This window comes from Nicotiana tomentosiformis, chromosome 2, assembly GCF_000390325.3.
Source record: "Nicotiana tomentosiformis chromosome 2, ASM39032v3, whole genome shotgun sequence".
NCBI lineage: Eukaryota > Viridiplantae > Streptophyta > Magnoliopsida > Solanales > Solanaceae > Nicotiana > Nicotiana tomentosiformis.
The window spans coordinates 148,550,299-148,572,968 of NC_090813.1; the positions used below are offsets into that span (position 1 = coordinate 148,550,299).

A 22,670-nucleotide genomic window follows, 5' to 3' on the forward strand; every position below is an offset into this window, starting at 1 on the left:
TGATATGCTGATAATGAGTAACGACATAAATGCGACTAAGAGTATGCTAACTAGCAAGTTTGATATGAAAGACTTGGGAGTTGCCGATTTAATTCTGGGTATTAAGATCCATAAGACTCCTCAAGGTCTGGCATAAAGTACTTAGATTTTAAAGATGTAAAGACTCCAATTGACGTGAATCTTGCACTTGCAAAGAACAAAGGCCAAAGCATATCACAATTGGATATGCTCGTGTGCTGGGATGTTTAATGTATATCATGAATTGTACTCGACCAGATATAGCTTGTGTGATAAGTAAATTAATTCGATACACGAGTAAGCAAGGTCAATATTATTGGATGGCGATGAACGACTTTTGGGATATTTAAAACATACACAAGACTTTGCTTTGCACTACAGTAGTTATCCTGTAGTGATTGAGGGATACTGTGATACAAATTGGATCACCGGTTCAACTGATTCTAAATCCGCAAGTGGATATGTATTCACTATTGGTGGAGGAGCGGTATCTTGGAAGTCGTTCAAACAAACTTGTATTGGCTGCTCTACAATGGAGCCTGAGTTTATAGCCTTGGATAAAGCTGGTGAAGAAGCTAAATGGCTCCAAAATTTCTTGGAAGATATTCCATTTTTGCCCAAACCGTTGGCACCAATATGCATAATTGCGATAGTCAAGAGAAAATTGGAAGGGCTGGGAGCGTTATGTATTACGGTAAATCTCGTCATATACGACAAAGACATAAAACCGTTAGGCAACAACTCTCTAGGAGTATTGTCACAATTTACTATGTAATATCAAGCGATAATGTGTTGGATCCGCTTACAAAAGGCCTAACTAGAGAGGTAGTTGAAATATCATCGGGGGGAATGGGACTATGGCCGAGGACAAGTCATTGTGGCGGTAACTCAACCTAGAAGACTGGAGATCCCAAGATCTAGGTTCAAGGAGATCAAACAAAGTCATTAATGACGGTTCAACATTGTCAACAAATATTTTGGCCCATTCTCGTGACGAGACAATGTTCAATACCAAGGATAAAGCATTAAGGCTTTCTAATGGTTTCTAAATTTGATACGGGGTATATCAAAGAGTGTATCTACGGGATGACATGTTTAGGAATCACCTATGTAAGTGTGAAGTGTTAGCCGTTTCAAGGAGAATTTTGCAAGGCTAGTTCTCTACGCACTTATGAAACCATGCGATGTTCATGGCTGAAACGAACACAAAATGAGAACCAACTACGGTTAAGGTTTGGTTGTGTGACCTATGGTTGTCTATGTATACACCAAAGTTTGACGGTTCAAAGATATCAAATCTATCGATTGATCGAGTATATCCGACATAAGTTTACTACGGAAAGTTCAAAGGGAAACCTACTTATCTAGATATGATTAATCCTTACTTATAAATCAGACATTGTTTCATACATATTTTCGTGATATAGCCATTCCCCATTCATGATGGGGCTTTTTGGGTTTTAAGCTTGTTAGAGCTTAAAAATAGAGTGAATGTGAAATGGAGGGAAAATAAAATTTTTGAATTTTCCTCTTTGACATAGAGACATTGTCCCATATTGGAGGAGGAAAAGAGTTTTGATGGGTATATATACAATTGCACTTCTTCTAGCTCTTAAAGAGTTGAGAAGAAGGCAAGACTCATGATGTTGTTGTCGTCGTCGCTCGCTCGGTTCGGTTTCAATTTTGACTTCGGCTTCGGATTTGGTCAAATGATTTGATTGTTTGATTAACCTTTTGGACTGATGGTAGGCTATAATTCAGTATTTTAGTCGCTTATTGCACTCTAGTTCACTGCACTTTATTCATGTTTGAGCTTTAATTGGTAGTGTTTTGCACTTATTGTGTTTTTTATGCCTTGTAGGATTGATTCCGAGCTATGTAAATGCTGTGGAATGAATTCGAGTGATTTGGAACTTTGAAGTCTGAGTAAAAGCCCAAGGGACTAAGCCGGGATTGTGTTCGGAGGTCGAGGACCAAGTCTGGACGTCAAAAATCAAAGTTTGGTCCGTATCTGAGAATTCCCCACTGGGGCGCCACGCTTGTGCAATCCTCTGCTGCCTGTCAGAAATTAGCTCTCTGGATTTCCACACTAATGCCCTGCATGGCGCGTCGCTCCATGCGGTGTGCCTGTGCAATGTTTACATAGTTATTTACATATTTCGGCAAGGAGAATGTGGTTTCGTTTGGGCCCGACCCTACTTGGTATAAATACATGGAAAAATATTATTTTTTGGACTTTTGGCATACTTTAGATCGAAGGAAGCCAAGGAAGATTTGGAGGAGCAAAAGCACAAGGATTTCATCATTCCTTCCTCACTCAAGACCCGAGTTTGGATTGAATTTATGTTTTCCTATACTTTAATATTATTTGAGATGAATTACTCCATATCTATGGAGTAGTTCTCTTTAGGGTTTGATGGATTTGGTATATTGATGATTATTTGTGGATCATAACTCTAGTTTTATGTATTGAAGCATTTTTAGATGATTTAATTGTTGCATCTATATTCACTTGTTCATGTAATCGAGAGAGGCATAACTTGTGATATCTTTGCATTATATTTTTGGTTGAGTTCATTAATTCTTCTTAGTAATCGAAATAGGCTAGTTGAATAATTGATTAAACTTAGTTAGGAGGATAATCGAGAGAGGTTCTCCTAAAGACCTCTCTCGGAGGTTGAGACTTAATCGAGAGAGGAGTTTTTGCTGAGCGTGTGAACTAATAATTGAGTGAATTCGAGAGATTCACTTAAACATTAGAAGTGAATTATCTAGAGTTAGATCCCAAACAATTATCTTGCATCTATCCTATCAACCCCTATTTTCTCCCATTGATAACTTCCTTGCTTATCTTTGTTTCGATTGTCATTAGTTAATAGCTTTAGATTCTTAGTTAATTGTAGATAGAAATCATAGAAATCTCAATTGTTGATCATCTTGGATAGCAATCAATTTAGAAACTACGAGAATACTATTTAAATCCAATCCATGTGGATATGATATTATACTATACTATATTTGACTAGCGAGCATAATTTAAGTGTGTATTTGAGCTCGTCAAATTTTGCCACCGTTGTCGGGGATTGGCAATCAATAGTGTCTAAAATAGTTTGTAGTGCTAATTCAGGAATTTATTTTATTTTTATTTTATTTTTTTCCCTTTTTACGTTTGGTGTTCTTTGGTTATGCGCAGGTTATAGGTTAAGATTGGTGCATGACTCGAGCTTCTGCAAAAGAAATGCTGCCATACGAGCCAGAAATAGAAAAACAACTGCGATAACTGAGGAAGGAAAGAGATCTCACCGAGACTTTGGAAAAGGTTGGGCAATCCTCAACCATTGAAACTATGGCTGGAAACGGTGATGATAATGTAGATTTGGCTGCAAGAGAGGCAGTCCAACAATGAGAAAAAGCTGCACGGGATGCTGCGGAAGCAATTATTAGAGATGCACAGAACATCTATGAAGAAGAGAGGGGCTACAGACTTAATCAACATCAACTCTTGGCTGCAGACCAGTTTGGAAATATAGCTCCCAGGCCTGGGAGACCACTTGGCGATTATGCTAGACCGGTCTACAATCAAGGATTATCTAGTGTTAGACCACCTCCAATTGCAGCAAACAATTTCGAGTTGAAGCAAGGGTTGCTTCAAACTCTTCAGAATTGCCGTGTCATCAGAGGGAAGCCAAATGAAAATCCAAACACACATCGAATGGACTTCAAGGAGATTATGAACACCTTTCAATACAATGGGGGTGTCACAAGATGCAATGTACTTAAGGGCATTCCCCTTTTCACTTAAATATGATGCTAAAGAGTGTCTTCGTAGTTTGCCAAGTGGATCGATTAGAGCTTGGGAGGAGATGACCAGAAAATTCCCTGATAAATATTTCTCCCCGGCTAAGACGGGCAAGATTAGAAGAGAATTCCATAACTTCTGCCAGAAAGAGACTAAAACTATTTTTGAAGCATGAGAGAGGTTTAAGGAGATAGTTAGAAAGTGTCAACATAGCCGATTTGAACTCTAGATGCAACTCAAGGATTTTTGGGAAGGATTGACACCGGCCTCGCGTAGAACATTAAGCAATGTAGTTGGAGGCCCTTTGATAAAGAAGACTCTAGGGGAGATAGTTACAATTCTTGATGAGTTATCTGAAAATGCTAATCAGTGGCCCTTAAAGAGTGCTGAAAGAAGAAGTTCAAATAGTGTTCATCAAGTTGATGCTAATACATCTGTGCAGGCACAACTTCATGATATGGATAAATAAATACGAAAGCTGACCTTAGCCTCGACACAAAATAAGCCTCACGCAGCTTGTGATATATGTGGAAAAGGACACCCTACTCATGAGTGTAAAGCCTCAACTGAGGAAGTGAATGCCGTGGGAAATTATAATGCAATGGGTAATAGGCCCCCGAGTTTTTCATGGAGTTCACCTGGGGGTACTGGGAATCAGCAGAGGCAGCAATTTCAGCCTCAACAGCCCATTCAGTCTGGCATAGAAGATCTCATGAAAGCTTTCATTTTGAAAACTTATGAGAGGCTTGAAACTCATAGCGTAGCTATACGGGAACATGAAGCAGCTATCAAAGAACTGGGCACGGGGTTTCGAAACCTGGAAAGACAGGCTAGGCAGCTAGCGACTGTATTGTCTAAGAGGATTCCAGGAACTCTCACTGCTGATACTGAGAGAAATCCCAAAGAAATAGTGAATACTGTATCTCTGAGAAGTGGGCAGGTGTTGAAAGATCCCACCCGATCCAAAATGATATGAAACATGAACAAAGAAGTTGGGAGAAGCTGAAGAATGATGTTGCTAAAAAGAAGAAGGGCCAGATAAAAGCCGAGAAGAAGAATAAGGGAGAAACTTTGAGAAGAGAGGAACATGATGAGAGCAAGCATATGCATGCGCTACCTTTCCCTCAAAAGTTATGTAGAGAAAAGCTGGATAAGCAATTTGAGAGGTTTCTGGATGTGCTGAAACAGGTTCATGTAAACTTACCATTCACAGAAGTGCTCTCACAAATGCCTGCTTATGCCAAATTCTTGAAGGAGATCCTGACAAAGAAGAGTAAAATAGAGGAGACCTCAGTGGTCAAGCTCATAGAGCACTGTAGCGCGATATTGCAAAATAAGCTCCCATAAAAGTGTGGAGATCCAGGGAGTTTTACTATACATTGCTCTTTAGGAACTATTAATTTTGATAAATCTTTTTGTGATTCTGGTGCTTCAATTAATTTAATGCCTTTATATATCTATAGAAAAGTGGAGAAGGAGATTGGAGAGATAAGGTCTGCACCTATATCTTTGCAGTTGGCTAATCAAACGACTATAATATCCGAGGGGATAGTGGAAGATTTGTTAGTTCGGGTGGATAAGTTTGTATTTCCTGTGGATTTTATAGTGGTGAATATGGAGGAAAAGAAGGAGGCCCCCCTCATCCTAGGAAGACCATTCTTAGCAACGAGTTAAGCAATACTAGATATACACGAGAGAAAACTCATGCTTAGAGTGGGTGAGAAGACTATGACTTTTGAGATGAATATAGAAAAGGGGGCACAAAAGGACAAACCAACTGTGAGTGTTGAGTGGAAAGTGAAGGGCCCGAAAAAGAAGGTGGCACTGAGTGAGAAAGATAAGTGTGGGATGTACCCCATAAAGGATAAGTTTGTTAGTTCGGGTGGATAAGTTTGTATTTCCTGTGGATTTTATAGTGGTGAATATGGAGGAAAAGAAGGAGCCCCCTCATCCTAGGAAGACCATTCTTAGCAACGAGTAGAGCAATACTAGATATACACAAGAGAAAACTCATGCTTAGAGTGGGTGAGGAGACTGTGACTTTTGAGATGAATGTAGAAAAGGGGGCACAAAAGGACAAACCAACTGTGAGTGTTGAGTGGAAAGTGAAGGGCCCGAAAGAGAAAGTGGCACTGAGCGAGAAAGATAAGTGTGGGGTGTACCCCATAAAGGCTAAGAAGAAGCTATCTACATGGATGTGTGTATTAGTTCGGGCGCGAGGAATGGAGCCCGACTTCGACTCAGACCCCGACTAGATGTTCAAGGATGTTTCCTTTACCTTATGCTTTTTAATTGTGTGTCATAGGGACATGCCACAACTTAAAGTGTGGGGTGGGGGATATGTTGTATGTATGTATATTAGTTTTCTGTTTGTTAGTTGTAGTAGTTAGAGATAGAAAAAAACATAAGAATTTTAAAATTTTTGATTTTTCCCGATGATGGATATCATCGACGGTTTCTTGAGGGATTAAAGTCGAAAGAAAAAAGACAAAAAGATTTTCTTTTGTTAGATAGTGTAATAATTCCCACTTTGGTTTTTCTTTGTGCCGCGGTTCTTTTCCAAGGGTTTTGTTTGAACCGGGTGTAGTTAGTTTTTATTCTGTAGAGTAGTAGAAAACCTTGTGCTGTGAGTTGAATTGATGGAAATATCTCATGACTATATGATACCTTGAGAATAATAAGTACTTTAGTTGTGACACTTAGGCTCAGTTTTTAACTCTTGTATAAGTACCTTAAATTGTATGAGCTTAACTTTGCTTAACTTCTTTGACTAGAGTATCTTGATATTCCAATCCTGAGTGAGTTATGTGCCCCGCATGGCGCTTCGCCCCATGCGGCGCGCCTGTGCAAGTTTTACAGAGTGAAAATCCTATTTGGGCTATGAAAGAGTGGTTTCTTCTGGGCCCGACCCTACTTGGTATAAATACAGCGAAAAATATTATTTTCTGGACTTTTGATATACTTTAGACTGAAGGAAGCTAAGGAGGAGTTGGAGTAGCGAAAGCACAAGGATTTCATCATTTCTTCCACACTCAAGACCCGAGTTTGGATTGAATTTATGTTTTCCTATACTTTAATTTTATTTGTGATGAATTACTCCATATCTATGGAGTAGTTCTCTTTAGGGTTTGAGGATTTGGTATATTGATGATTGTTTGTGGATCACAACTCTAGTTTTATGTATTGAAGCATTTTTGGATGTTTTAATTGATGCATCTATATTCACTAGTTCATGTAATCGAGAGACGCATAACTTTTGATATCTTTGCATTATATTGTTGGTTGAGTTCATTAATTTTTCTTAGAAATTGAAAGAGGCTAGTTGAATCATTGATTAAACCTAGTTAGGAGGATAATCGAGAGAGGTTCTCCTAAAGACCAATCCACTACACATTCTTACATATCTTCACGTGCTTAAATTGGTTCATCTCCCGAGGTTGAGACTTAATCGAGAGAGGAGTTTTTGCTGAACGTGTGAACTAATAATTGAGTGAATTCGAGAGACTCACTTAAATATTAGAAGTGAATTATCTAGAGTTAGATCCCAAACAATTATCTTGCACCTATCCTATCAAAACCCTATCTTCTCCCATTGATAACTTTCTTTGCTTATTCCTTGTTTCGATTGTCATTAGTCAATAACTTTAGATTCTTAGTTAATTTTAGTTAGACATCGTATAAATCTCAATTGTTGATCCTCTTGGATAGCAACCAAGCTAGAAACTATGAAAATACTGTTTAAATTCAACCCCTGTCGATACGATATTATACTATACTATATTTGATTAGCGAGCAGAATTTGAGTGTGTGTTTTGCGCTCGTCAAATTTTGGCGTCGTTGACAGGGATTGGCAATCAGTATTGTTTGAAATAGTTTGTAGTGTTAATTTAGGAATTTTTCTTTTTCTTTTATTTTATTTTTCTCTTTTTACATTTGATGTTCGTTGACTGTGCGCATGTTACATGTTAAGAGTGGTGCATGACTCAGGCTTCTACTAAAGAAGTGCTACCATATGAACCAAAGATAGAAAAACAACTACGAGAAAGGAAAGAAATCTCACCGAAACATCAGAAAAGGTTGGGCAATCCTCAACCAAAGAACTTATGGCTGGAAAAGGTGATGATAATTTAGATTTGGCTGCAAAAGAGGTAGCCCAACAATGAGAAAAAGCTGCACGGGATGTTGAGGAAGCAGCTATTAGAGATGCTCGGATTATTTATGAAGAAGAGAGGGGTCGGAGAATTGCGCAAAATCAACCCTTGGATGCAGACTAGTTCGGAAATATAGCTCCCATGCATGGGAGACCACTTGGCAATTATGCTAGACCGGTTTATATCTAAGGATTATCAAGTGTCAGACCACCTCCGATTGCAGCTAACAATTTTGAATTAAAGCAATGGTTGCTTCAAACCCTTCAAAATTGTTGTGTCTTCAGAGGGAAGATAAACGAAGATTCAAATACACATCTAATGGATTTCGAGGAGATTATAAACACCTTTCAATACAATGGTGTGTCAAAATATGCATTGTACTTAAGGGCATTCCCCTTCACACTCAAAGATGATGCAAAGCAGTGGCTTCGAAGCTTGCCCACAGGATCGATTAGAACATGGGAGGAGATGACCAGAAAATTCCTTGATAAATATTTCTCCTCAGCTAAGACATGAAAGTTTAGAAGGGAAATCCATAACTTCTGCCAGAAAGAGACTGAAACTGTTTTTGAAGCATGGGAGAGGTTTAAGGAGATTGTTCGAAAGTGTCAACATAGTGGAATTGAACTCTGGATGCAACTCTAGGACTTTTGGGATGGATTGACACCGGCCTCACGGAGAACATTGAGTAATGCAGCTGGAAGCCCATTGATGAAGAAGACACCATAGAAGATAGTTACAATTCTTAATGAGTTGTATGAAGATGCAAATCAGTAGCCTTCTGAGAGTGCTGAAAGGGGAAGATCAACTGGTGTTCACCAAGTTGATGCTACGAATAAAGAAATACGAAAGCTGACCTTAGCCTCGATACAAAATGAGACCCACGCAACTTATGATATATGTAGAAGAGGACACCCTACTCATGAGTGTCAATCCTCAACTGAGGAAGTGAATGTTGTGGAAAACTACAATTTTAATGCAATGGGTCAGAGGCACCCCGATTTGTCATGGAGTTCACCTGGGGGTATCGCAAATGCATGGCAACAAAATAATTCCAGACCCCAGGGACAAGGAGCTCCAGCATTCCAAAATCAGCAGAGGCAGTAATTTCAGCCTCAACATCCCATTCATTCTGGCATAGAAGATCTCATAAAGGCCTTCATTCAAAAAACTGATGAGAGGCTTGAAACTCATAGCGCAACTATATGGGAACATGGAGCATCTATCAAAGAATTGGGCACTGGTTTTCGAAACCTGGAAAGACAGGTAGGGCATCTAGCCACTCTATTGTCTGAGAGGATTCCAGGAACTCTCCCTGCTGATACTGAGAGAAATCCCAAAGAAACAGTGAATGATGTAACTCTGAGACGTGGGAAAGTGTTGAAAGACCCCATCGCGATCCAAAAAGATGTGATACTTGAAAAAGAAAGTGGGGAGCAGCGGAAAGGTGATGAGGACAAGAAGAAGAAAGGCCCAATGAAAGCTGAGAAAAAGAAAAAGTGAGAAATTTTGAGAAGAGAGGAACATGATGAGAGCGAGCATATGCCTGCACTACCTTTCCCCCAAAAGCTATATAGAGAAAAGCTGGACAAGCAGCTTGGGAGATTTCTTGATGTGCTGAAACAGGTTCATGTAAACTTACCATTCACAGAAGTGCTCTCGCAAATGCCTGCTTATGCCAAGTTCTTGAAGGAAATCCTGACAAAGAAGAGGAAGATAGGAGAGACTTCAGTGGTCAAGCTTACAGAGCATTGTAGTGCGATATTGCAAAATAAACTCCCACAAAAGTGTGGAGATCCAGGGAGTTTTTCTATACCTTGCTCTTTAGGAACTATTAATTTTGATAAATCTTTATGTGATTCTAGTGCCTCAATTAATTTAATGCCTCTACCTATTTACAGGAAACTGGAGAAGGAGATTGGAGAGATAAGGTCTGCACCCATATTTTTGCAGTTGGCCGACCAAACGACTATAATACCCGAGGGGATAGTGGAAGATGTGTTAGTTCGGGTGGATAAGTTTGTATTTCATGTGGATTTTATAGTGGTGAATATGGAGGAAAACAAGGAGGCCCCCTCATCTTAGGAAGGCCATTCTTAGCGATTGGTAGAGCTATATTGGATATACATGAGAGAAAACTCATGCTTAGAGTGGGTGAGGAGACTGTGACTTTCAAGATGGATGTAGAGAAGGGGGCACAAAAGGACAAACCAGCTGCCATTGTTGAGTGAAAACTGAAGGGCTCGAAAAAGAAGGCTGCAGTGAGATAGAAAGATAAGTGTGTGTGAGTGAGCAAGAAAGATAAGTGTGGGGTGTATCCCAAGAAGGCTGAGAAGAAGCTATCTGCATGGATGTGTGCATTAGTTCGGACGCGAGGAATGGAGCCCGATTTCGACTTATAACCCGACTAGATATTAAGGAAAGTTTCCTTTACTTTATACTTTTTAATTGTGTGTCATGGGGATATGCCACAACTTAAAGTGTGGGGTGGAGGATATGTTGTATGTATGTATGTATATTAGTTTTCTATTTGTTAGTTGTAGTAGTTAGAGATAGAAAAAAACATAAAAATTTTAAAATTTTCGATTTTTCCCGATGATGGATATCATCGACGGTTTCTTGAGGGATTAAAGTCGAAAGAAAAAAGATAAAAAGATTTTTTTTGTTAGGTAGTGTAATAATTCACCCTTGGTTTTACTTTATGCGGCGATTTTTTTCCAATGGTTTTGTTTGAACCGGGTGTAGTTAGTTTTTATTTTGTAGAGCATTAGGAAACCTTGCACTACGAGTTGAATTCATGGCAATATCTCATGACAATATGATACCTTAAGAATAGTAATTGCTTTAGTTGTGACTTTAGGCTCAGTTTTTGACTCTTGCATAAGTACTTTAAATTGTATGATCTTAACTTTTCTTAACTGCTTTGACTAGAGTGTCTTGATAGTCCAATCCTGAGTGAGTTATGTGCCATGTGTGTGTGAGGTTTTGTGTATTCTATACATTGCATTTGATGTCTAGAACTTGCCCCGTGTGTTTGCAAAGCGAAATAGTAGTTTTATTCATTCTAGGAAGTGATATAGGCATTTCTTTGTTGAGCCAAATATATGCTTTTACCCACCTAATTGTTATGTATTCTAGTTAACCCCGTTGAGCCTATAATCCTGTTTCATTGGCAACCACATTACAAGCCTTACCCATTTGTTTGAATTGACAATCTATTTGAACTTTATACCTCTCGTGAGCACTTAAAATTGTTATGAACTTTGTAAAAGTTCAAGTGTGGGATGGTTGTTTTGGCTTGTGAGTGGAACTATTGAAATAAGGAGAAAGGTGCAATGTTTTGAAAGTGTAAGAGTCATTTGAATTGAAAAAGAAAGAAAAAAAAGTGTATGATGGTGAAAACTATTCCTAGATAGTGGACTCTTGATGTAATTGTGCTTAAAGAAGTGGGGGAGTTAATGTATATTGATGTGAAGGTAGAGTTATAGTTTGACGTAAGTGTGGAGTTTTGAATGGTTAAATGTATGTATTAAAGTGCTTAGGGAGGTGTAGTAACTCTTATTTCTAAATGTATCTTACCTATTCCGTAGCCTACATTACAACCAACTAAAGTCCAACTTGATCCTTGATTGAATGAGCTCAATTAGTAGAGTAGTACACTACGGGCAAGCCTATGGTACATCTTTTGTGGCATATGAATGTTACTTCTGAGAGTGAGTGAATTCTTTCTATCTTGAGTTCCTGATTGTTATTAAATTTTATTATGTGTGGAACTACTCTCCATTGTTGTGTGAGGGCACTTGATTCATGAAGGAAAGGTAATGTCATTGACCTATGTGTTAGAGTAAGTGAGCGGGTTATAAAAAATGCATGGTGCTTTTGAGTCAAATCTTGAGGCAAGAATGTTACAGTATTGTACTTAATCGGTTTTAAATATTCTTGGTGTGATAAGTTATTAGAGTTTTTGAAAAAGGTCGTGTCTATATGAAATGTAGTTTGATTGCTCGAGGACGAGCAATGGTTTAAGAGTAGGAGGTTGATGGTAGGCTATAATCTTGTGCTTTAGTCGCTTATTGCACTCTAATTCACTGCACTTTATTCGTATTTGAGCTTTAATTGGTAGTGTTTTGAACTTATTGTGTGTTTTTGTAAGGCCCCGTAAAGTTTTGCAAAATAATTTAAGGTTTCGTGGTGCCGAGGTAGGCTAATGGGTTTGAGGATAGTAGAAAACGAGCCACGGTGCAGACTTTTTGGGTTGAAGAATGCACTAAAGTGTTGATGGAAAAATTTGGCAGAAGAATGTGATTCTACGGTCAATTTTGCGACCGCAGAACGGTTCTACGGACCGCATAAGCATCGCAAAGTGGAGCCGAGAACGGGCAAATTTTGAAAAAAACCATTATGCTATCGCATAATGGATTCTGCTGCCCACATCATCCATTCTTGCATCAATCTTCAAGAATCAATGAAGCCAATCACAAGATATTCATCTAAGAGGTGAGTTTCTACTCCCTAGCCCTAAATTTCGGGATTTGGACTGAAGGTAGGTCATGAGAATTATGATTCTTTGGTGTGGGAGTTGCTCCTTGTATATAAATGTAACCATAAGGGAGGTAGGGAGGTTATTTAACTAAAAGGAGTAAACTCTTAGTATTGAATTGGTTGTGGGGTGAAGAAAATCTTATAGAAGATCCTTGTAGTCAAATTTGCACACCAAGTGTTTGATGAAATGCTTAAATGAGGTGAACCCACGAATATTTTCCTAATTATGGTTCACTTTTGTTATGTTTCTAAATATATTAAAGTTTCTAGGATTTCCAGAACATTATAGTAATCTAAGGAAAGCTCAAGCTAGGTATGTTGGCTAAACTACTCTTTTAGAAACGAATTTCATGATGTTCCCGTAAGTTTCAAGTAGTGTTGACTCAAGTTCCTTATTCTCATGTTCCGAGTTGTTCCCAATAAATTTGATTGTCCCGAGTAAGCAAGGGTCGAGAATTATGTATTCAAAATGTGTTCCGAATGTTCCTATTACATTATGTTATCCTTCGGGAATGTGTTTAAGAATGATATGTGTATTAAAATATTATGGCTTTGAGTTGTGTTTTAAATGAAAGTCCATTATGCTTAACTAGGAAATAATACCCCATGCGTCTAAAACTCCTATTGCTCATATGTTTACCTAAAGTCTTGAGTTGAAAGGCCTTGTTGTTGATGATCTATAAGGATGCTTGAAAGAAAAAAGAGTGGGTTGGAGATGTAAAGCGTGACCACCGTGCCCATAATGAAAGTTATACTTGTGTCAAATGGTGCCAAGGAAATGAAATGATGTGAGAAAGGTTATGAAATGAGCCTTGATTCCACTGTTCTTAATTGACTTTGAAAATAGAATTGCCTAAAAGCCTATGTATTCAAGTCATGCCCATAAGTGGCTGTTTTAACTAATGCTATGCTTTGTGAGTATTTTCAATATGCTTTGCGTTCTTATATATTCGTGAGTAGAAATTGTGTATTGCCCTTCTTGGGGAAAAGTATTTCAAGAATAAACGGTGTTACTCATTTATGATCTTAAATTGTTCTTTGATTGCCAATCATTTTACTCCATTTCTTGGAAAGAAACCTATTGTGTTTAATGCATTCATTACAATTGAACCTAAAGTTGTGATTTTCGAAATATTCTATATGTTGATATTTATGATGATGATCCATGAAAGGAAATATATGAAAGTGTGGAATATGAAATACGACCATTGTGCCATGAAAGAATAATCATATGTATGGCCAAGAAAGCCAATAAAATAATTGTAAGTGATTGAAAGTACGAATGAAGTGATATATGGTGTGAAAGTTTATGAGATGATCGTATTTGTAGTTTTGTTTCCAATGTGTTATAAGCTCCTACGTTCTTATGAGTAAAGGCTATGGTGTTCCTAAATGTTTTAAATGCTCTTAATGTTCTATGATCACCCATGGCAAGTACAAGTAAGTGATAGTATGAACATGAAATGTGGCCGCTTGCCAAGATGAGAATTATGAGGCGTTGTATGTCCCAATGGTTTCAATCATAGTATGTATGCTTCTAAAATAATCAATGCAAATGACTTCGATGTTAAGTCCCAAGAGTCATGAATTTGCTAATGACCTCAAGATGTCAAGTGAGTGAAAAACAAGATGAAAGGGAGATGTCCTATGCTAAATGATGATGAACCTTAAGAAAAGAAATTGGGCTCATGTGCCATTGAAATCGACTTATTGATTTACCATGCATGTGCTAACGTAATGAGTTGTGTTTCTCCATGATGAGTATGAACATGAAGTATTCCAATGATATGGGAAATTATGACCTTAAATGTAATGTTAATCATGTAGCTTTGAGTTTATATATGGTATTGTGATACACCTCTACCCGCATATTTTGGGGTGAGGCGGCTTGGCCGCTTTGTGTAGAGATTGGGGTATTGTGATACACCTCCACTCGCATATATTGGGATGATGTGGAAGGGCCGCTTTGTGTTGAGATTGTGGTATTGTGATACACCTCCACCTGTATATATTGGGGTGAGGCGGCAAGGCCGTTTTGTGTAGAGATTGTGGTATTGTGATACACCTCCACCTGCATATATTGAGGTGAGGCGGTAGGGCCTCTTTGTGTAGAGATTGTGGTATTGTGATACACCTCCACCCACATATATTGGGGTGAGGTGGAAGGGCCGCTTTGTGTAGAGATTGTGGTATTGTGATACACCTCCACCTACATATATTGGGGTGAGGTGGCAAGGCCGCTTTGTGTAGAGATTATGGTATTGTGATACACCTCCACCCGCATATATTGTGGTGAGGCGGTAGGGCCGCTTTGTGTAGAGATTGTGGTATTGTGATACACCTCCACCCGCATATATTGGGGTAAGGCGGCAGGGCCGCTTCGTGTATAGATTGTGGTATCATGATACACCTCCACCGATATATGTTGGGGTGAGGCGGCATGGCCGCTTTGTGTGAAGGTGGTTATAGAGGATCCCCGACTTAAAATCTATAAATGTTATTGGAAGCTCTTAATAAATTTGCTTGACTTTAACGGCTATCTAAGCCCTTTTATTGTTATCATGATTCATCATATTAATGTTGTATTTCCAAGTCTTTGAATAGGTGTATTGTGTATTGTGTATGTGAACACTATGGATGGTCTATGAGACGCATATGAGTATAATATGATATGTGAACACTTAGGACGGTCTGTGAAATGTATAGGTGTAAAATAAGAGAGGGATATGGACGGTCTAGTGAGACACATTGTTAACGTAGACAATAAGTGCCACTTTTATTGGCCTTGTTTGTACATGTTGTTTCAATTTCATTATATTATGTATTCCACGAATAATTCATATGGCTCAATTGATCCCAATAGATGTTCAAAATGATGTAAGTATAATAAGACTTGAAATTTGATTCTATGGGATGTTTCGTAGTTTCTTGATGTACTTTATTTGCCTCTTATTTGAGTTATCGTATCTTCATATGTTGTTTTGTCTGCCCTGCATATGAGTACTATTTCACTTGTACTCACGTCCCTTTTGCAGGGGGCGCTGCATCTTTAAATGGATGCAGGTATACTTCTACTGGATGATATGGATCTTTGATAGGGATTTTCTTCACTACGCAGCTTATGGTGAGTCTGCTACAGTTCTAGTGGATGTTTGGGTCTAGTTCATTTTATGTATTTAGGTATCTATTGACATAGAAGCTCCATGTAACTTGTGGGTTATGTGCTTAAAGATTTGAGTTTTGTCATGGATTTATGTTCACAGTTATTTATGAGGCTACGCACCCACCATGAGAAAGATTGAGCCAAATTTATTCAATTTAAAAGTCATGATCTATTGATGTTTTGATAAATCATGAATGATTTATGATGATATGTTGATGTAAAGTAGGCTTGATCGACCGGGTTTACTCGGTTGAGTGGCGGTCATGATCGTGACAAACTTGGTATCAGAGCATGGTTTAGGAGTGCTAAGGTATCATGGAACTATGTCAGTAGAGTCCCGCTTATCAGTGTATTGCCGTCCACACTTATAATAGGGAGGCTACATTAGGAAATATTTTTCTTCTTCTATCCTTGATCGTGCGTTAAGGTTCCGAGTTAGTCTCGGAGTTCCCTTGTTAATATCAAGGAATATTTGCACATCGTGCTTCGAAATGAGTAAGGCCTAAGGATTAAAAGAATGACGCACATAGTAGGCATAACGTGTGAGGTCTCCAATTGTCCTCGTAATGGACAAAGGAAAAGTCAAGGATACGACCAAGGTAAGCAAGGTCATAGAGTTGGCCTCGAGAGTCATGGTTGTTGTTGTATATGGTGCAATGTGGTGTTATCTATATGTTATTTAGGATTGATTTCTGTGATTCTCTGGGAGGTGGTTAGGCCCAATTGCTGAGGAAACTCTGCCGAAATTTCTGAAAAACTTGGTAGTTAGTCAAATTTGGGAGCTTAAGATGTGTGAAAGAAGAAACGAGTTATGTTAAGTGTTTGGGTACGGACTCTACTACTCATTCGAGGAAGAATGATCCTAAGTGGGGGAGAATGTAAGGCCCCGTAAAATTTCGCAAAGGAATTTAAGGTTTCGTGTTGCCGAGGTAGGCTAATGGGTTTGAGGATTGTAGAAAATGAGCCACGATACGGAATTTTTGGGTTGAAGAATGCACTAAAGTGTTGATGGAAATTGTTGGAAGAAAAATGTGATTCTGTGGTCAATTTCGCGACCGCAAAATGATTTTGCGGACCGCATAAGCATCGCACAGTGGAGCAGAGAATAGGCAAATTTTGAAAAAAACCATTATGCTATCGCATAATGGATTCTGCTGCCCACATAACAATTCTTCTATCACATAATTGATTATGCTACCTACATAATCGATTCTACTGCTTACATAACGATTCTGCTACCACATAATTGCAGCACATAATTGACTTCGGGGGTCAATTTTGGAAAATTTCTTATCTAACCCTATTTTGATATAAGGCCTTAGGGGGTCATTTTACAAGGTAAAAATTTAATTTTTTAGAGAGAGGAGAGAGCTATTTTAGAGAGAGAAGAATAAGACCTAGCATGCTAATCATCCATTCTTGCCCCAATCTTCAAGAATCAAGGAAGCCAATCACAAGATCTGCATCTAAGAGGTAAGGTTCTACTCCCTAACCCTAAATTTCAGGATTTGGACTGAAGGTAGGTCATGAGAAATCTGATTCTTAGGTGTGGGAGTTGCTCCTTGTGCATGAATGTAAGCATAAGGGTGGTGGGGAGGTTATTTAACGAAAAGGAATAAACTCTTGGTATTGAATTGGTTGTGGGGTGAAGAAAATCTTGTAGAAGAACCTTGTAGTCCGATTTGCACACCAAGTGTTTGATGAAATGCTTAAATGAGGCGAACCCACGAATATCTTCCTAATTGTGGTTCACTTTTGTTATGTTTCTAAATAGATTGAAGTTGCTAGGATTTTCGGAACATTGTAGTAATCTAAGGAAAGCTCAAGCAAGGTATGTTGGCTAAACTACTCTTTAAGAAATGAATTACATGATGTTCCCGTAAGTTCCAAGTATTGTTGAATCAAGTTCCTTAGTCCCATATTCCGAGTTGTTCCCAATAAATTCGATTGTCCCGAGTAAGCAAGTGTCGAGAATTATGTATTCAAAATGTGTTCCAAATATTCCTATCACAGTATGTTATCCTTCGTGAATGTGTTCAAGAATGATATGTGTATTAAAATGTTATGGCTTTTTAGAGAGAGAGAAGAAGAAGACCTAGCATGTTAATCATCCATTCTTGCCCCAATCTTCAAGAATCAAGGAAGCCAATCATAAGATCTTCATCTAAGAGGTAAGGTTCTACTCCCTAGCCCTAAATTTCGGGATTTGGACTGAAGGTAGGTCATGTGAAGTATGATTCTTAGGTGTGGGAGTTGCTCCTTGAGCATGAATGAAACCATAAGGGTTGTAGGGAGGTTATTTAACTAAAAAGAGTAAACTCTTGGTATTGAATTGGTTGTGGGGTGAAGAAAATCTTGTAGAAGAACCTTGTAGTCCGATTTGCACACCAAGTGTTTGATGAAATGCTTAAATGAGGCGAACCCACGAATATCTTCCTAATTATGGTTTACTTTTGTTATATTTCTAAATAGATTGAAGTTGCTAGGATTTCCGGAACATTGTAGTAACCTAAGGAAAGCTCAAGCAAGGTATGTTGGCTAAACTACTCTTTAAGAAATGAATTACATGATGTTCCCGTAAGTTCCAAGTATTTTTGAATCAAGTTCCTTAGTCCCATGTTCCGAGTTATTCCCAATAAATTCGATTGTCCCGAGTAAGCAAGTGTCGAGAATTATGTATTCAAAATGTGTTCCAAATATTCCTATCACACTATCTTATCCTTTGTGAATGTGTTCAAGAATTATATGTGTATTAAAATATTATGGCCTTTTAGAGAGAGAGAGAAGAAGAAGATCTAGCATGCTAATCATCCATTCTTGCCCCAATCTTCAAGAATCAAGGAAGCCAATCACAAGATCTGCATCTAAGAGGTAAGGTTCTACTCCCTAACCCTAAAAATTTCGGGATTTAGACTGAAGGTAGGTCATGAGAAATATGATTCTTAGGTGTGGGAGTTGCTCCTTGTGCATGAATGTAAGCATAAGGGTGGTGGGGAGGTTATTTAACGAAAAGGAATAAACTCTTGGTATTGAATTGGTTGTGGGGTGAAGAAAATCTTGTAGAAGAACCTTGTAGTCCGATTTGCACCCCAAGTGTTTGATGAAATGCTTAAATGAGGCGAACCCACGAATATCTTCCTAATTATGGTTCACTTTTGTTATGTTTCTAAATAGATTGAAGTTGCTAGGATTTTCGAAACATTGTAGTAATCTAAGGAAAGCTCAAGCAAGGTATGTTGGCTAAACTACGCTTTAAGAAATGAATTACATGATGTTCCCGTAAGTTCCAAGTATTGTTGAATCAAGTTCCTTAGTCCCATGTTCCGAGTTGTTCCTAATAAATTCGATTGTCCCGAGTAAGCAAGTGTCGAGAATTATGTATTCAAAATGTGTTCCAAATATTCCTATCACAGTATGTTATCCTTCGTGAATGTGTTCAAGAATGATATGTGTATTAAAATGTTATGGCTTTTTAGAGAGAGAGAAGAAGAAGACCTAGCATGTTAATCATCCATTCTTGCCCCAATCTTCAAGAATCAAGGAAGCCAATAATAAGATCTTCATCTAAGAGGTAAGGTTCTACTCCCTAGCCCTAAATTTCGGGATTTGGACTGAAGGTAGGTCATGGGAAGTATGATTCTTAGGTGTGGGAGTTGCTCCTTGAGCATGAATGAAACCATAAGGGCTTTAGGGAGGTTATTTAACTAAAAGGAGTAAACTCTTGGTATTGAATTGGTTGTGGGGTGAAGAAAATTTAGAAGAACCTTGTAGTCAGATTTGCACACCAAGTGTTTGATGAAATGCTTAAAAGAGGTGAACCCACAAATATCTTTCTAATTATGGTTTACTTTTGTTATGTTTCTAAATAGATTGAAGTTGCTAGGATTTCCGGAACATTGTAGTAATCTAAGGAAAGCTCAAGCAAGGTATGTTGGCTAAACTACTCTTTAAGAAATGAATTACATGATGTTCCCGTAAGTTCCAGGTATTGTTGAATCAAGTTCCTTAGTCCCATGTTCCGAGTTATTCCCAATAAATTCGATTGTCCCGAGTAAGTAAGTGTTGAGAATTATGTATTCAAAATGTGTTCCAAATATTCCTATCACAGTATGTTATCCTTCGTGAATGTGTTCGAGAATGATATGTGTATTAAAATGTTATGGCTTTTTAGAGAGAGAAGAAGAAGACCTAGCATGTCAATCATCCATTCTTGCCCCAATCTTCAAGAATCAAGGAAGCCAATCATAAGATCTTGATCTAAGAGGTAAGGTTCTACTCCCTAGCCCTAAATTTCGGGATTTGGACTGAAGGTAGGTCATGGGAAGTATGATTCTTAGGTGTGGGAGTTGCTCCTTGAGCATGAATGAAACCATAAGGGTTGTAGGGAGGTTATTTAACTAAAAGGAGTAAACTCTTGGTATTGAATTGGTTGTGGAGTGAAGAAAATCTTGTAGAAGAACCTTGTAGTCAGATTTGCACACCAAGTGTTTGATGAAATGCTTAAATGAGGTGAACCCACGAATATCTTCCTAATTATGGTTTACTTTTGTTATGTTTCTAAATAGATTGAAGTTGCTAGAATTTTCGGAATATTTTAGTAATCTAAGAAATGCTCAAGCAAGGTATGTTGGCTAAACTACTCTTTAAGAAATGAATTATATGATGTTCCCGTAAGTTCCAAGTATTGTTGAATCAAGTTCCTTAGTCCCATGTTCCGCATTGTTCCCAATAAATTCGATTGTCCCGAGTAAGCAAGTGTCGAGAATTATGTATTCAAAATGTGTTCCAAATATTCCTATCACAGTATGTTATCCTTCGTGAATGTGTTCAAGAATGATATGTGTATTAAAATGTTATGGCTTTTTAGAGAGAGAGAAGAAGAAGACCTAGCATGTTAATCATCCATTCTTGCCCCAATCTTCAAGAATCAAGGAAGCCAATCATAAGATCTTCATCTAAGAGGTAAGGTTCTACTCCCTAGCCCTAAATTTCGGGATTTGGACTGAAGGTAGGTCATGGGAAGTATGATTCTTAGGTGTGGGAGTTGCTCCTTGCGCATGAATGAAACCATAAGGGTTGTAGGGAGGTTATTTAACTAAAAGGAGTAAACTATTGGTATTGAATTGGTTGTGGGGTGAAGAAAATCTTGTAGAAGAACCTTGTAGTCAGATTTGCACACCAAATTTTTGATGAAATGCTTAAATGAGGTGAACCCACGAATATCTTCCTAATTATGGTTCACTTTTTTTTATGTTTCTATATAGATTGAAGTCGCTAGGATTTTCGGAACATTGTAGTAATCTAAGGAATGCTCAAGCAAGGTGTGTTGGCTAAACTACTCTTTTAGATATGAATTACATGATGTTCCGGTATGTTTCAAGTATTGTTGACTCAAGTTCCTTATTCCCATGTTCCGAGTTGTTCCCAATAAATTCGATTCTCCCGAGTAAGCAAGTGTCGAGAATTATGTATTCAAAATGTGTTCCAAATATTCCTATCAAAGTATGTTATCCTTCGTGAATGTGTTCAAGAATGATATGTGTGTTAAAATATTATGGCTTTTTAGAGAGAGAGAAGAAGAAGACCTAGCATGTTAATCATCCATTCTTGCCCCAATCTTCAAGAATCAAGGAAGCCAATCATAAGATCTTCATCTAAGAGGTAAGGTTCTACTCCCTAGCCCTAAATTTCGGGATTTGGACTGAAGGTAGGTCATGGGAAGTATGATTCTTAGGTGTGGGAGTTTCTCCTTGCGCATGAATGAAACCATAAGGGTTGTAGGGAGGTTATTTAACTAAAAGGAGTAAACTATTGGTATTGAATTGGTTGTGGGGTGAAGAAAATCTTGTAGAAGAACCTTGTAGTCAGATTTGCACACCAAGTGTTTGATGAAATGCTTAAATGAGGTGAACCCACGAATATCTTCCTAATTATGGTTCACCTTTTTTATGTTTCTAAATAGATTGAAGTTGCTAGGATTTCCGGAACATTGTACTAATCTAAGGAATGCTCAAGCAAGGTGTGTTGGCTAAACTACTCTTTTAGAAATGAATTACATGATGTTCCGGTATGTTTCAAGTATTGTTGTCTCAAGTTCCTTATTCCCATGTTCCGAGTTATTTCCAATAAATTCGATTGTCCCGAGTAAGCAAGTGTCGAGAATTATGTATTCAAAATGTGTTCCAAATATTCCTATCACACTATTTTATCCTTCGGGAATGTGTTCAAGAATGATATATGTATTAAAATGTTATGGCTTTGAGTTGTATTTTAAATGAAAGACCATCATGCTTAACTAGGAAAGAATACCACATGCGTCTAAAACTCCTATTGCTCATATGTGTACCTAAGGTCTTGAGTTGAAATGCCTTGTTGTGGATAATCTATAAGGATGCTTGAAACTAAAAGGAGTGGGTTGGAGATGTAAAGCATGTCCATCGTGACCATAATGAAAGTTATACTTGTGGCCAATGGTGCCAAGGAAATGAAATGATGTGAGAAAGATTATGAAATGAGCCTTGATTCAACTGTTCCAAATTGACTTCGAAAATAGAATTGCGTAAAAGCCTATGTACTCAAGTCATGCCCATATGTGGTTGTTTTAACTAATTCTATGCTTTGTGAGTATTTTCAATGTATTTTGTGTTCTTACATATTCGTGAGTGGAAATTGTGTATTGCCCTTTTTGGGGAAAGGTATTTCAAGAATAAATGGTGTTACTCATTTATGATCTTAATTTGTGCTTTGATTGCCTATCATTTTACTCCATTTCTTGGAAAGAAACCTATTGTGTTTAAAGCCTTCATTACTATTGAACCTAAAGTTGTGATTTCCGATATATTCTATATGTTGATATTTATGATGATGATCCATGAAAGGAAAGATATGAAAGTGTGGAATATGAAATACCGCCATTGTGCCATGAAAGAATAATCATATGTATGGCCAAGAGAGCCAATGAAATAATGATGTTGTAAGTGATTGAAAGTACAAATGA

At 38.0% G+C, this 22,670-nt stretch overlaps 1 protein-coding gene and 1 non-coding gene across 2 annotated transcripts; one reads left to right on the top strand and one right to left on the bottom strand.

Moving 5' to 3' along the window:
- Positions 1-4,789: 4,789 nt before the first annotated feature.
- On the top strand, positions 4,790-5,491 carry LOC138905838 (uncharacterized). Its single transcript, XM_070194355.1, has 2 exons — positions 4,790-5,090; positions 5,208-5,491. The coding sequence occupies exons 1-2, from the start codon at positions 4,790-4,792 to the stop codon at positions 5,489-5,491; spliced, it is 585 nt and encodes a 194-aa protein (XP_070050456.1).
- Positions 5,492-8,484: 2,993 nt separating this feature from the next.
- Positions 8,485-8,591, bottom strand: LOC117279636 (small nucleolar RNA R71). Its single transcript, XR_004510043.1, has one exon. It is a non-coding gene; the product is annotated as a small nucleolar RNA R71 (small nucleolar RNA).
- Positions 8,592-22,670: the final 14,079 nt, after the last annotated feature.